Source organism: Pseudophryne corroboree, chromosome 6 (assembly GCF_028390025.1).
Source record: "Pseudophryne corroboree isolate aPseCor3 chromosome 6, aPseCor3.hap2, whole genome shotgun sequence".
Lineage (NCBI taxonomy): Eukaryota > Metazoa > Chordata > Amphibia > Anura > Myobatrachidae > Pseudophryne > Pseudophryne corroboree.
In genome coordinates, this window is record NC_086449.1 from 737,279,105 (window position 1) to 737,294,691 (window position 15,587).

The window sequence follows — 15,587 nt, forward strand, 5'->3', positions numbered from 1 at the left end:
CCCCCTAGCAAGTGTCACCCCTAGGCATGTGCCTCATGTGAACAGCGGGTAATCCACCACTGGTATTAATCAGTGCTTCCCAACCTTGGTCCTCAAAAGCACACTAACAGTCCATGTTTTAAGGATAGCCATACTTGAGCACAAGTGACTAAATTAGTGTCTCAATTATTTTGATTGAGCATCTGTGCTCAAGTATGGATATCCTTAAAACCTGGACTGTTAATGTGCCTTGAGGACCAGAGTTGGGAAACACTGGTATAACACGAAAAACAGAAGTCCGTTTCAATATTTACAAAAATAAATAAAAAACAAATTATACATTGTTGCTTCACAAACACTATAAGCCCTGCGTTCGGATAATTACAATACAATAACCCTCCACTTTCTTTCTTTCTAGGGGGTTCACTTTACCTTTATCTTGCACATGAAATGTGGCAGCTATTTTGTGGACTGACAAATATTCATGAGATTGCAAATAAACAAACAAAAACTAAGGGGTCTATTCATGAAGCAGTGAAAAGTGTGGAGAAGTGAACCAGCAGAGAAGCAACATTTATAATTTGCATACTATACAATTGTATGGAGCAGCTGATTGGTTGCCATGGGCAACTTCTCCACAGGCTCACTTCTCCACACTTTTCACTGCTTCATGAATAGACCGCTGAAACTGAAACACCTGCTAGACTGCCCATAGCCTTCTGGAACCTCCATTCTGTCATTTACAGCATATATCAGACAGGTAGATTTGTTTTATTATAAAGCCCTTGTAAAAAGGGCAGAAAGCAGGTCTGCATTAATGAACACCTCTGTCAGGATGAACAGGGGACTTATTGAAAAGCACACACTCAAACCATGAAAAGCAGAAGCATCATTGTATTTATCGACAAATACAACTGCAACTTTTAATAAATTAGATTAGTCTGAAAACTGCAACTTTTGATGCATCAGTTTTTGAGCAGCTAGAAGGATCCAAGATAGTCATTTTATCATCTTCCGTGGACCTGGTTTCAGTCCTCTTTGCTTCATGAAAGTTCTCAAAAGTTGTGTTAAATGTAAAAGCAAAGGAAACAAGTCACTCAAAGTTTATTATGTATTCTGGATAGATCTGATTGCTGTCAAAAATGACATAAATTAGTGGACAGAAGGGATTATCCACACAACTGTCATAAAAGTTAATGAGGCTGCCATCCTTTGATGGGGGTCGGATGTATTCGCTATTTCCTGTAGTGTATTCCCCCACAAGCACTCTAGCCAAAAACATGCATTTCTTCCTCAGTGAGTGACAGCAGTCTGTGTTAACTCCGTGCAGTTTCAGAGTGGGCCCGTGCTTGCCGCTGTTCTTACAGTATTGGCTTGATAGGGATGCGTTCTTTGCAAAGTATGTGCCTGAAATGTGAAAGCAGAAAAATAAGAATTTACTCACCGGTAATTCTATTTCTCATAGTCCGTAGTGGATGCTGGGGACTCCGTAAGGACCATGGGGATTAGCGGCTCCGCAGGAGACTGGGCACAACTACAAAGAAAGCTTTAGACTACTGGTGTGCACTGGCTCCTCCCACTAAGACCCTCCTCCAGACCTCAGTTAGGATACTGTGCCCGGAAGAGCTGACACAATTAGGAAGGATTTTGAATCCCGGGTAAGACTCATACCAGCCACACCAATCACACCGTATAACTCGTGATACAATACCCAGTTAACAGCATGATAACAACTGAGCCTCTCAACAGATAGCTCAACAATAACCCTTTAGTTAAGCAATAACTATATACAAGTATTGCAGACAATCCGCACTTGGGATGGGCGCCCAGCATCCACTACGGACTATGAGAAATAGAATTACCGGTGAGTAAATTCTTATTTTCTCTAACGTCCTAAGTGGATGCTGGGGACTCCGTAAGGACCATGGGGATTATACCAAAGCTCCCAAACGGGCGGGAGAGTGCGGATGACTCTGCAGCACCGAATGAGAGAACTCAAGGTCCTCCTCAGCCAGGGTATCAAATTTGTAGAATTTAGCAAACGTGTTTGCCCCTGACCAAGTAGCAGCTCGGCAAAGTTGAAGAGCCGAGACCCCTCGGGCAGCCGCCCAAGAAGAGCCCACTTTCCTCGTGGAATGGGCTTTTACTGATTTAGGATGCGGCAGTCCAGCCGCAGAATGTGCAAGCTGAATCGTACTACAGATCCAGCGAGCAATAGTCTGCTTAGAAGCAGGTGCACCCAACTTGTTGGGCGCATACAGGATAAAGAGCGAGTCAGTCTTTCTGACTCCAGTTGTCCTGGAAACATAAATTTTTAGGGCCCTGACTACATCCAACAACTTGGAAGCCTCCAAGTCATTTGTAGCCGCAGGCACCACGATAGGTTGGTTCAGATGAAAAGCTGATACCACTTTGGGGAGAAACTGGGGACGAGTCCTCAATTCTGCCCTATCCATATGGAAAATCAGATAAGGGCTTTTACATGACAAAGCCGCCAATTCTGAAACACGCCTGGCCGAAGCCAAGGCCAACAACATGACCACTTTCCACGTGAGATATTTTAAATCCACGGTTTTCAGTGGCTCAAACCAATGTGACTTTAGGAAATCCAACACCACGTTGAGATCCCAAGGTGCCACTGGAGGCACAAAAGGGGGCTGAATATGCAGCACTCCCTTAACAAAAGTCTGAACTTCAGGTAGTGAAGCCAATTCTCTCTGGAAGAAAATCGATAGAGCCGAAATCTGGACCTTAATGGAACCCAATTTAAGGCCCATAGTCACCCCTGACTGTAGGAAGTGCAGGAACCGGCCCAGCTGAAATTCTTCCGTTGGGGCCTTCCTGGCCTCACACCACGCAACATATTTTCGCCATATGCGGTGATAATGGTTCGCGGTTACTTCTTTCCTAGCTTTTATCAGCGTAGGAATGACTTCATCCGGAATGCCCTTTTCCTTCAGGATCCGGTGTTCAACCGCCATGCCGTCAAACGCAGCCGCGGTAAGTCTTGGAACAGACAGGGCCCCTGCTGCAGCAGGTCCTGTCTGAGCGGTAGAGGCCATGGGTCCTCTGACATCATTTCTTGAAGTTCCGGATACCACGCTCTTCTTGGCCAATCCGGAACAATGAGTATAGTTCTTACTCCTCTTCTCCTTATTATCCTCAGTACCTTTGGTATGAGAGGAAGAGGAGGGAACACATAAACCGATCGGTACACCCACGGTGTTACCAGAGCGTCCACAGCTATCGCCTGCGGGTCTCTTGACCTGGCGCAATATTTTTCTAGCTTTTTGTTTAGGCGGGACGCCATCATGTCCACCTGTGGTTTTTCCCACTGGTTTACAAGCATTTGAAAGACTTCTGGATGAAGTCCCCACTCTCCCGGGTGGAGGTCGTGCCTGCTGAGGAAGTCTGCTTCCCAGTTGTCCACTCCCGGAATGAACACTGCTGACAGTGCTAACACGTGATTTTCCGCCCATCGGAGAATCCTTGTGGCTTCTGCCATCGCCGTCCTGCTTCTCGTGCCGCCCTGTCGATTCACATGGGCGACTGCCGTGATGTTGTCTGACTGGATCAGTACCGGCTGGTTTTGAAGCAGGGGTTTTGCCTGACTTAGGGCATTGTAAATAGCCCTTAGTTCCAGAATATTTATGTGCAGGGAAGTCTCCTGACTTGACCATAGTCCTTGGAAGTTTCTTCCCTGTGTGACTGCTCCCCAGCCTCGAAGGCTGGCATCCGTGGTCACCAGGACCCAGTCCTGTATGCCGAATCTGCGGCCCTCTTGAAGATGAGCACTCTGCAGCCACCACAGCAGAGACACCCTTGTCCTTGGAGACAGGGTTATCAGACGATGCATCTGAAGATGCGATCCGGACCACTTGTCCAACAAGTCCCACTGAAAGGTTCTTGCATGAAACCTGCCGAATGGAATCGCTTCGTAGGAAGCTACCATTTTTCCCAGGATCCGCGTGCAGTGATGCACCGACACCTGTTTTGGTTTTAGGAGGCCTCTGACTAGAGATGACAGCTCCTTGGCCTTCTCCTCCGGGAGAAACACTTTTCTCTGTTCTGTGTCCAGAACCATCCCTAGGAACAGCAGGCGTGTCGTAGGGACCAGCTGTGACTTTGTAATGTTTAGAATCCAGCCGTGCTGTTGCAGCACTTCCCGAGATAGTGCTACCCCTACCAATAACTGTTCTCTGGACCTCGCCTTTATCAGGAGATCGTCCAAGTACGGGATAATTAAAACTCCCTTCCTTCGAAGGAGTATCATCATTTCCGCCATTACCTTGGTAAAGACCCTCGGAGCCGTGGAGAGACCGAACGGCAACGTCTGGAATTGGTAATGACAATCTTGTACCACAAACCTGAGGTGCTCATGGTGAGGATGGTAAATGGGGACATGTAGGTAAGCATCCTTGATGTCCAGCGATACCATGTAATCTCCCTCGTCCAGGCTCGCAATAACCGCCCTGAGCGATTCCATCTTGAACTTGAATTTTTTGATATATGTGTTCAAGGATTTCAAATTTAAAATGGGTCTCACCGAACCGTCCGGTTTCGGTACCACAAACATTGTGGAATAGTAACCCCTTCCTTGTTGAAGTAGGGGCACCTTTACTATCACTTGTTGTGAATACAGCTTTTGAATTGCCTGTAACACTGCCTCCCTGCCTGAGGGAGTGGTTGGCAAGGCAGATTTGAGGAAACGGCGGGGGGGAGACGTCTCGAATTCCAGTTTGTACCCCTGAGATACTATTTGAAGGATCCAGGGATCCACCCGTGAGCGAGCCCACTGCTTGCTGAAATGCTTGAGACGGGCCCCCACCGTACCTGGCTCTGCCTGTGGAGCCCCAGCGTCATGCTGTGGACTTTGAGGAAGCGGGGGAGGACTTTTGCTCCTGGGAACTGGCTGTATGCTGCAGCTTTTTCCCTCTACCTCTGCCTCTGGGCAGAAAGGACGCGCCTTTAACCCGCTTGCCCCTATTGGGCCGAAAGGACTGTACCTGATAATACGGTGCTTTCTTTGGTTGTGAGGGAACATGGGGCAAAAATGTAGACTTCCCAGCTGTTGCTGTGGAAACGAGGTCCGAGAGACCATCCCCGAACAATTCCTCACCCTTATAAGGCAGAACTTCCATATGTCGTTTGGAATCTGCATCACCTGTCCACTGCCGAGTCCATAACCCTCTCCTGGCAGAAATGGACATTGCACTAATTTTGGATGCCAGCCGGCAAATATCCCTCTGTGCATCCCTCATGTATAAAAGTGCGTCTTTTATATGCTCTACGTTCAGCAAAATAGTGTCCCTGTCTAGGGTATCTATATTTTCTGACAGGGAATCTGACCACGCAGCAGCAGCGCTGCACATCCAGGCTGAAGCTATAGCCGGTCTCAGTATCACACCTGTGTGTGTATATATAGATTTCAGGATAGCCTCCTGCTTTCTATCAGCAGATTCCTTCAGGGCGGCCGTATCCGGAGACGGTAGTGCCACCTTCTTCGACAAGCGTGTGAGCGCTTTATCCACCCTAGGGGATGTTTCCCAGCGTGACCTATCCTCTGGCGGGAAAGGGTACGCCATTAGTAACCTCTTAGAAATTACCATCTTTTTATCAGGGGAAGCCCACGCTTCTTCACACACTTCATTTAACTCTTCAGATGGAGGAAAAGCTACTGGTAGTTTTTTCTCTCCAAACATTATACCCTTTTTTGTGGTACCGGGGGTAACATCAGAAATGTGCAACACATTTTTCATTGCCTCAATCATGTAACGTGTGGCCCTACTGGAAGTTACATTAGTCTCATCGTCGTCGACACTGGAGTCAGTATCCGTGTCGACATCTGTGTCAACCATCTGAGGTAGCGGGCGTTTTAGAGCCCCTGATGGTTTTTGAGACGCCTGGGCAGGCACAGGCTGAGAAGCCGGCTGTCCCACATTAGGTATGTCGTCAAACCTTTTATGTAAGGAGTCGACACTATCACGTAATTCCTTCCACAGCACCATCCACTCAGGTGTCGACCCCGCAGGGGGTGACATCACATTTACAGGCATCTGCTCCGCCTCCACATAAGCCTCCTCATCAAACATGTCGACACAGCCGTACCGACACACCGCAAACACACAGGGAATGCTCTGACAGAGGACAGGACCCCACAAAGCCCTTTGGGGAGACAGAGAGAGAGTATGCCAGCACACACCAGAGCGCTATATAACACTGGGATCCCACTATCAATGAGTGTTTTCCCTATAGCTGCTTTTTATATATATTACATATATATATATCTATACTGCGCCTAAATTTAGTGCCCCCCCTCTCTTTTTTACCCTTCTGTAGTTTTCTCAGACTGCAGGGGAGAGCCAGGGAGCTTCCTTCCAGCGGAACTGTGAGGGAAAAATGGCGCCAGTGTGCTGAGGGAGAAGCCCCGCCCCCTTTTCGGCGGACTTTCTCCCGCTTTTTCTGTGATACTGGCAGGGGTAATTTTACATCTATATAGCCTCTGGGACTATATATGATGTATATTTTGCCAGCCAAGGTGTTATCTATTGCCCTCACGGCGCCCCCCCCCCAGCGCCCTGCACCCATCAGTGACCGAAGTATGAGGTGTACATGAGGAGCAATGGCGCACAGCTGCAGTGCTGTGCGCTACCTTGGTGAAGACTGAAGTCTTCTGCCGCCGATTTTCCGGACCTTCTTCGTGCTTCTGGCTCTGTAAGGGGGACGGCGGCGCGGCTCCGGGAACGAACACCAAGGTCGGGTCCTGCGGTCGATCCCTCTGGAGCTAATGGTGTCCAGTAGCCTAAGAAGCCCAAACTACCACCTGTTAGGTAGGTTCGCTTCTTCTCCCCTTAGTCCCTCGCTGCAGTGAGTCTGTTGCCAGCAGATCTCACTGAAAATAAAAAACCTAAATATACTTTCTTTCTAGGTGCTCAGGAGAGCCCCTAGTGTGCATCCAGCTCGGCCGGGCACAAGAATCTAACTGAGGTCTGGAGGAGGGTCTTAGTGGGAGGAGCCAGTGCACACCAGTAGTCTAAAGCTTTCTTTGTAGTTGTGCCCAGTCTCCTGCGGAGCCGCTAATCCCCATGGTCCTTACGGAGTCCCCAGCATCCACTTAGGACGTTAGAGAAAAGATTTATTTATTTTTAATCTGTGTAATGGTACATACACCATCCTTGGCAGGGATCAAAACTTAGGGGTCTATTTACTAAGCCTTGGAGAGAGATAAAGTAGATGGAGATAAAGTACAAACCAACAAGCTCCTGTCATTTTTCAAACCCAGCCTGAGACATGGCGGTTAGGAGCTGATTGGCTGGTACTTTATCTCTTTCTAAGGCTTAGTAAACAGACCTCTTAGAGAGATAAAGTACCGACTCCTGTAAATTTTCAAACACAGGCTGTAAAGCGGCAGAAGCCGATTGGGTTGGTGCTTTATCTACTCTATCTCTCCAAGTTTTGATACATCTTCCCCTTGGATCTTACAAGTGAAAGACTTCCAGAGAAATCCATCATGTACAGATTCAAATAAACCAAAACCATTCCTTTATACCACAATGTGCAATAATCCGATCCCTTGTCCATTCTATCTATGCTGGTGTTTAGTCTTGGATATATTGGATAAGCAGATACATATAATTCAAGTGTAAAGTGGCCAGGTCCCTACTGCTGCACCAGTCAATAACAAGGGCAGACGGCTTGCTACGTCATACCTAATGATAGGCGACAGGGACATGAATGTTGGTAGTTTGTCAACAGTCAGAGATCTGCACACTAAAAGTGCGAGTTTTTAGGAGTGGAGATGTTGCCCATAGCAACCAATCAATCAGATTCTACTTAACATTTATCTAACACCTACAAGATTATAGTCAGACTCCTCCACTGGGATTGGCTATTGGCTATGATTGATGTCCCTCTTGCCCAGCTGGCTCCTCCTCCACTTTTATAGTCCTCTCTGCAGCCGGGCAGGTTAGACATCAGTCATTTAACGGGTAGCCAATTCCAGTGAAATGCGTCTCCAGAGATCCACTAATTCTGAAAAAGTGAGTCCCCGGTCCTCAATACCGGGTAAAATATGTTCTATAGTGCATTTTTGCGCATACAGAAACATGCAAGACTATATTGTGACTGCTCCCTTGTCTTTGGGCGCCTACTTTGGACAAGCATTAAATGTTAACAGTCTTGCCTGCAGCACTATATAGCCAGTAATAGTCCCACTGCACAAAAGTGGAAGCAAGGAAGAAGCAACTACACAGTAAATTACATCAGTAGTAGGGAAAGTAATGGAAACACTAACATTATTAAAAGAAAGAGTTGTGGAATCTCTTAAATCAAACAATTTACAGGATCCCAAACAGCATGAATTTATGCTAAACAAATCTTATTGACTTTTTTGACTCAGTGATTAAAATTAATAGATCAAGGGGGGCTGTAGATGTAGCATATCTAGGCTTTAGTAAGGCATTTGATACAGTCCCACACTGCAGATTGCTAAATAAAGTTGAAAGTGTGGGATTGGATTATAAAACAGTTAAATAGATAAGAACCTGGTTGAAGGATAGGAACCAGACAATTATAGTAAATTGAGTATGTAGAGGGAAATATTACCAGTGGAGTACCCCAGGGATCTGTACTTGGACCAGTGCTGTTTGCTGGTGACATTGCAAATGGTATTGAAGGGAAAGTATGCCTTTTTGCAGATGACACAAAGATATGCAACAGGGTAGACCCACCGGGAGGGGTAAAACAATGATTGATGATCTAGGTAGACTTGAGAAATGGTCAAGAACATGGCAACTACAGTTTATAATGCTACAAAAAAGCAAAATCATGCAGTTGGGTCTCAAAAACCCAAAGACTAAAAACAGTATCAAGGGTACTATAGTGGAAACTACTGAGGAGGAAAGGGATCTAGGTGACACTATTTCAGGTGACTTAAAGGCAGGGAAGCAATGCAACAGAGCAATGAGGAAGGGAGAGGAATCAATAACAGGAAATTAAAGAAATAATGCTACTGTATAGGTCATTGGTATGGCCTGGAATATGGTGTCCAGTTCTGGAGACCATATCCCCAGAAGGATTTAAATACATTAGAGAGCATACAAAGAAGGGCAACTAAAATGGTGCATGGTCTACTTCACAAAACTTAACTGGAAAGACTAAAAGATCTTAAAATGTACAGTTTAAAGCACAGAAGGGAAAGGGGGGACACGAAAGAGATTTTCAAATATACCAAGGTTTTAACAAGGTACAAGAGGGAAACATTCTTCAAAGGAAGAGAAGTATCAGAACTCACAGACATACAATGGAATTGGAGGTAGGCAGGTTCAGGGCAAATTTAAGTAAAAATAACTTCACAGAGAGAGTAGTGGATAAGTGGAATAGCCACCCATCAGAGGTGGTAGAGGATAAGACATTGGCAAATGAATATCCTTACAAAGAACTAAGTATCAAATAGGGTTGACGTTACCTAAAAGATAAAAAAAAAAAAAAAAGGAGGCAGACTAGATGGGCCAAGTGGTTCTTATCGGCCATCCGATTCTATGTTTATATTGCTACAGAATAATTATGGAAAAAGCACACTGGGGCACCAAATATTTAGTCAATTCTACTCAAGTTGGTGCATACCAGGTAGAGGTCTGTACTTTTTAGTTGGATGCACTTTCACCTTTGACTAATGTAATACAAAGCTTGATTGCTTTGATGCAATGTGACACCTATCCTTTTTGCAAAACAGAACAAAATATTAACATTAATATTACTGTAGAACTTTAGTTATCATCATTTGGGCCCACAAGCTGTGTAGTACACTATATTCATGTATATGAATGGTGTGTAGTGCAGCCTATTGATTTTTGTGTTTTATGATATACACACAAAGAGTGTGATATATATGCTAGCTATATGTGAGCATATATTGTTTATTATTAAATGTTTTTCATTTCTATATACACGTTTCCCCATTAAGGTAATTTCTGCTATGCTAACACCAGTTTTAGTTCATGTTTTGACATGCACCTATCCTTTTTGTGCCACCTGCCAAGACTTAGACTCTCTGCCATTGGTTGCTATTTTCTCGTGCTTGAGTAATTTTCCCCAAAATATGGCGTTGCACTTGGGGGAGATGTACTAAGCAGTGAAAAGCCCCCGTCACTGGAAAATCACTGCTGCATTCATACACGGTGGGGGAAGCGGTATAGCGCACATAACGTGCGCCGACACCACTTCCCCCCCATATCGACAGTTCATACATTTACCTATAAGTACTATATTTACAATTTTTTTTTGGTCTTGTTGTTGCAGGAATTGGTAATAAGTGGCAGATTAAGCATACAGTCTCAGCTCCTGTGAATCAGAAGTGGTTATATATAGAACAGAACACAGCAGGGCCGCTTACCTTTTCCAAACACCGCACCATGTATCCCATTAATTCTCCAGTCAAAGTTATGACTGCATATTGCATGAACAAATTCATTACTTGTGCCATGGAACAGCATCTCCTCTGCAATCTCACCTATCCGTTTCTTCTTTTTCAGCTGAGCTTTTTTCCTACAAAAAACACAAGTTCATAAAAGGATTTCTATTCAATATCGTGAATAAAAATCCATTTGGGATCTGTAATAATTGCTTCCAATGACCGTATATCTCACTTTTGTTAAAAAGGAAAAAAAATAAGATTTTACTTACCGGTAAATCTATTTCTCGTAGTCCGTAGTGGATGCTGGGGACTCCGTAAGGACCATGGGGAATAGACGGGCTCCCCAGGAGACAGGGCACTTTAAGAAAGAATTAGGACTACTGGTGTGCACTGGCTCCTCCCTCTATGCCCCTCCTCCAGACCTCAGTTAAGGAAACTGTGCCCGGAAGAGCTGACATTACAAGGAAAGGATTTTGGAATCCAGGGTAAGACTCATAGCAGCCACACCAATCACACCGTATAACTCGTGATAAACTTACCCAGTTAACAGTATGAACAACAGAGCATCAGACCAACCTGATGCAACCATAACATAACCCTTATGTAAGCAATAACTATTTACAAGCATTGCAGAAGAAGTCCGCATTTGGGACAGGCGCCCAGCATCCACTACGGACTATGAGAAATAGATTTACCGGTAAGTAAAATCTTATTTTCTCTAACGTCCTAGTGGATGCTGGGGACTCCGTAAGGACCATGGGGATTATACCAAAGCTCCCAAACGGGCGGGAGAGTGCGGATGACTCTGCAGCACCGAATGAGCAAACACAAGGTCCTCCTCAGCCAGGGTATCAAACTTGTAGAATTTTGCAAAAGTGTTTGAACCCGACCAAGTAGCTGCTCGGCAAAGCTGTAATGCCGAGACCCCTCGGGCAGCCGCCCAAGAAGAGCCCACCTTCCTTGTGGAATGGGCTTTTACTGATTTTGGAGGCGGCAATCCAGCCGCAGAATGAGCCTGCTGAATCGTGTTACAGATCCAGCGAGCAATAGTTTGCTTTGAAGCCAGAGCACCCAGCTTGTTGGATGCATACAGGATAAACAGCGACTCAGTTTTCCTGACTCCAGCCGTTCTGGCTACATAAACCTTCAAAGCCCTGACTACCTCTAGTAATTTGGCATCCTCCAAGTCACGAGTAGCCGCAGGCACCCCAATAGGTTGGTTCAAATGAAAAGATGACACCACTTTTGGCAGAAATTGCGGACGAGTCCGTAATTCTGCCCTGTCCATATGGAAAACCAGATAGGGGCTTTTATGTGACAAAGCCGCCAATTCTGACACACGCCTAGCCAAAGATAAGGCCAACAGCATGACCACCTTCCACTTGAGATAATTTAACTCCACGGTTTTAAGTGGCTCAAACCAGTGTGATTTCAGGAAACTCAACACCACGTTAAGATCCCAAGGTGCCACTGGTGGCACAAAAGGGGCTGAATATGCAGCACTCCCTTTACAAACGTCTGAACTCCAGGAAGAGAAGCCAGTTCCTTTTGAAAGAAAATGGATAGGGCTGAAATCTGGACCTTAATGGACCCCAATTTTAAGCCCAAAGTCACTCCCGACTGTAGGAAGTGAAGGAAACGGCCCAGCTGGAATTCCTCTGTAGGGGCATTCCTGGCCTCACACCAAGCAACATATTTTCGCCATATACGGTGATAATGCTTAGCCGTCACGACCTTCCTAGCCTTTATTAGCGTAAGAATAACCTCATCCGGAATGCCTTTTTCTGCTAAGATCCGGCGTTCAACCGCCATGCCGTCAAACGCAGCCGCGGTAAGTCTTGGAACAGACAGGGCCCCTGTTGCAACAGATCCTGTCTGAGAGGCAGAGGCCATGGGTCCACTGTGAGCATTTCTTGCAGTTCCGGATACCAAGTCCTTCTTGGCCAATCCGGAACAATGAATATTGTTCTCACTCCTCTTTTCCTTACGAATCTCAGCACCTTGGGTATGAGAGGAAGAGGAGGACACACATAAACCGACTGGAACACCCACGGTGTCACTAGTGCGTCCACAGCTATCGTCTGAGGGTCTCTTGACCTGGCGCAATACATTTGTAGCTTTTTGTTGAGGCGGGATGCCATCATGTCCACCTGTGGCAGTTCCCAACGACTTGTAATCTGTGTGAAAACTTCTTGATGAAGTCCCCACTCTCCCGGGTGGAGGTTGTGCCTGCTGAGGAAGTCTGCTTCCCAGTTGTCCACTCCCGGAATGAACACTGCTGACAGTGCTTTTACGTGATTCCCCGCCCCGCGAAGAATTCTGGTGGCTTCCTGTTAGGATCTCCTGCTCTGTGCTGCCACGTCGCCATGGCAACCGGGAGGCAAGTGTTAGCGAAGTAACCTGAGCGCAGCTGATACTCCGGTCCGGGTTTTTACTGTGTAGTGGTTACAGGCTCTGTGCACGGCAGGGAATCCGGCGCTGGTTTTGTGCTCACAGTCTGTGAGGTCTGAGTGGGGCGTGGACAGCACCTGCTATATAAACCATCCTCTCAGGCTAGGCAAATGCTGCTGAATCTTTGTTTGTTAGTCAGTTCCAGAGAGTTAGCTAGTACTGTGTGACTTTGTATTTACTTGTTGCTTACTGCGAATAGGCCTTGGGATTCGGTACTTCATTCTGCCAATCCGGACCTAGCAGTAAGACTGGAGTCAGTTGTTTGACCTGCTGGGGTTCTTTTGCTATTCTGTGAACCCAGCAGGTTTGCGGCTGTACTCTCAGACCTGCTTGCTTAATCCTCCCTCACTGTGCAGGGCGTCCAGGTGTCAGTTTAGTAGCAGTAAGCTGAACCTGTGCCCTGCAAGTGGGGGTTAGGATTGTGGATACTCTCCTTGTGTCTATATTTCTATCTCTGACCAAGGAGTTTATTCCCACACCCGTTGGTAACCCTTTGGGGGTTTTTCTGTTGCTCTTAGCAACATAATTTCAGGTGCTCCACATGTTAAATCACTACACCTCGCTTCATTGTCCGCTCTATTCCATCTGAGCATTCCTGACACTAGGGAGACACCCAATTCCTGAGCCTTTGGGCTTCTCCGTTCACTTTTTGTGTTTTAGTTATTCCATCACCTCCTGTGTATGTTATGTTATACTGTCTGTGAGTTCGTTTGCTTCGCTTCCCTCTCTGTTCATACACCGGTATACTCCTGTTAGCACTGGTGTGCGTAACATATTCAGCAGCCCTACTCCTGTTGAAATTTTGTGGGAATATGGAGCATACCCCTCAAAATACTTTGCAACAGGTGGTCGATCAGGTGCAGGTCCTGACTCGGCAATTTAATGAGATGTCCATTAAAATGAACACCCCGCAGGCCGCTAGCGGAGCTCCCGCAGCAGCAGCGGCAAGTTCAGGGGTTAAGGAGCCGAAAGTAAATCTCCCGGATCGTTTTTCTGGAGATCACTCGCCGTTTTTTTGTTTCAAGGAGAGCTGTAAGCTATATTTCAGGCTTAGGCCCCAGTCTTCTGGGTCGGAGATTCAGCGGGTGGGCATGGTGATTTCCTTGCTACAAGGAGACCCACAGGTCTGGGCATATGGGTTACAGCCTGACTGTCCGTCGCTTAAAAGTGTTGATGCTTTTTTTACGGCACTGGGCATTTTGTATGATGACCCTGACAAGATGGCTTCAGCCGAGGCTCAGATTGCGGTTCTTAAGCAAGGGCGACGGCCAGCTGAGGTTTATAGTACAGAGTTTCGGAGGTTGGCTCATGATACCCAGTGGAATGACCCAGCCCTGAGAAACCAGTACCGAAGGGGCCTTTCTGACCAGATAAAGGACCAACTGGTACAATATCCCTCGCCTGATAGCTTAGATCAGCTCATGCAGTTATCCATCCGGGTGGATAGACGGCTGAGAGAGCGTAGGCTTGAAAGGGAGACCGCAGTTTCCTTTTTTCCCAAGGGAACCTCAGACTCTGAGGAATATTCCGAGGAGCCTATGCAGATTGGGGCTACCCACCTCTCCTCGCGTGAGAAGACGCGGAGGAGACAGCAGGGTTTGTGTTTGTACTGTGGGAATAAAGGTCATGTTGTAGTATCATGCCCAGAAAAACCGGAAAACTTCAGGGCCTGAGGGTGATGGGAAATATCCTGTCAGGCCAGAAGTCAGAATTTCCCAAAAAGACTTTTCTCATTCCGGTGACTTTGGAGATCCTCGGTCAAGCTGTCAAGACTGAGGCCTTTGTTGACAGTGGGGCCGATGGGGTTTTCATGGACCGTCAATTCGCCCTGGAACACTCTGTTCCCTCAGTACCTTTGGCATCAGAGATTGAGATCTGTGGGTTAAACGGGGAACCATTGTCCCAGGGTAAAATTACCTCCTGCACCAGCCAAATTCCTTTGTTTATTGGAGCCACACACTCTGAAAAATTGTCTTTTTATGTGACTGTCTGTTCTTTTGCCCCATTGGTTTTGGGGTTACCCTGGTTAAGGGCCCATAACCCTCAATTTGACTGGGTCTCTGGGGAGATTCTTAGTTGGGGTAGTGATTGTTTCAGGAGTTGCTTGAGCCTTCCAGTCAGGCTCTCGCAGCTAAGTTTGCCAGGATTGCCAGGATGTTATGCAGATTTTGCGGATGTGTTCTCCAAAAAAGTTGCGGAGGTACTACCTCCCCATCGCCCCTATGACTGTGCCATTGATTTGTTGCCGGATGCTAAGCTTCCCAAGAGCAGGTTGTACTCCCTGTCACGTCCTGAGACTCAGGCTATGGCAGAGTACATTCAGGAGAACTTGGCTAAGGGATTTATCAGACCCTCACAGTCCCCAGTTGGGTCGGGGTTCTTCTTCGTGGGTAAAAAGGACGGTTCGTTGCGACCCTGCATCGACTTCAGGGAATTGAACCGTATCACGATTAAAAACTCGTACCCACTGCCTCTCATTTCGGTTTTGTTTGACCAGCTTCGTACTGCCACCATTTTTTCTAAGATTGACCTACGCGGTGTTTACAATCTAATCCGAATAAGAGAGGGGGATGAATGGAAGACTGCCTTTAATACCCACTCAGGGCATTATGAATATTTGGTGATGCCTTTTGGGCTCTCTAATGCCCCGGCAGTCTTCCAGGAATTCATGAACGATGTGCTCAGGGAATATTTGGATAGATTCTTAGTTGTTTATCTAGATGACATCCTAATCTTCTCTCAT

At 46.5% G+C, this 15,587-nt stretch overlaps 1 protein-coding gene across 8 annotated transcripts in view; it reads right to left on the reverse strand.

The window, feature by feature from the left end:
* Positions 1 to 855: 855 nt before the first annotated feature.
* PARP11 (poly(ADP-ribose) polymerase family member 11) overlaps positions 856 to 15,587 on the reverse strand; it is a 114,185-nt gene continuing 99,453 nt past the window's right edge. For all 8 annotated transcript variants that reach the window (XM_063928471.1, XM_063928470.1, XM_063928466.1 and 5 more), the window contains 2 exons: positions 10,373 to 10,524; positions 856 to 1,386 (listed from right to left, as the gene is read on the reverse strand). In XM_063928471.1, coding sequence (XP_063784541.1) covers positions 1,073 to 1,386; positions 10,373 to 10,524 — 466 coding nt within the window. In that variant the 3' untranslated portion in view covers positions 856 to 1,072. The remainder of the gene's footprint in view (positions 1,387 to 10,372; positions 10,525 to 15,587) is intronic.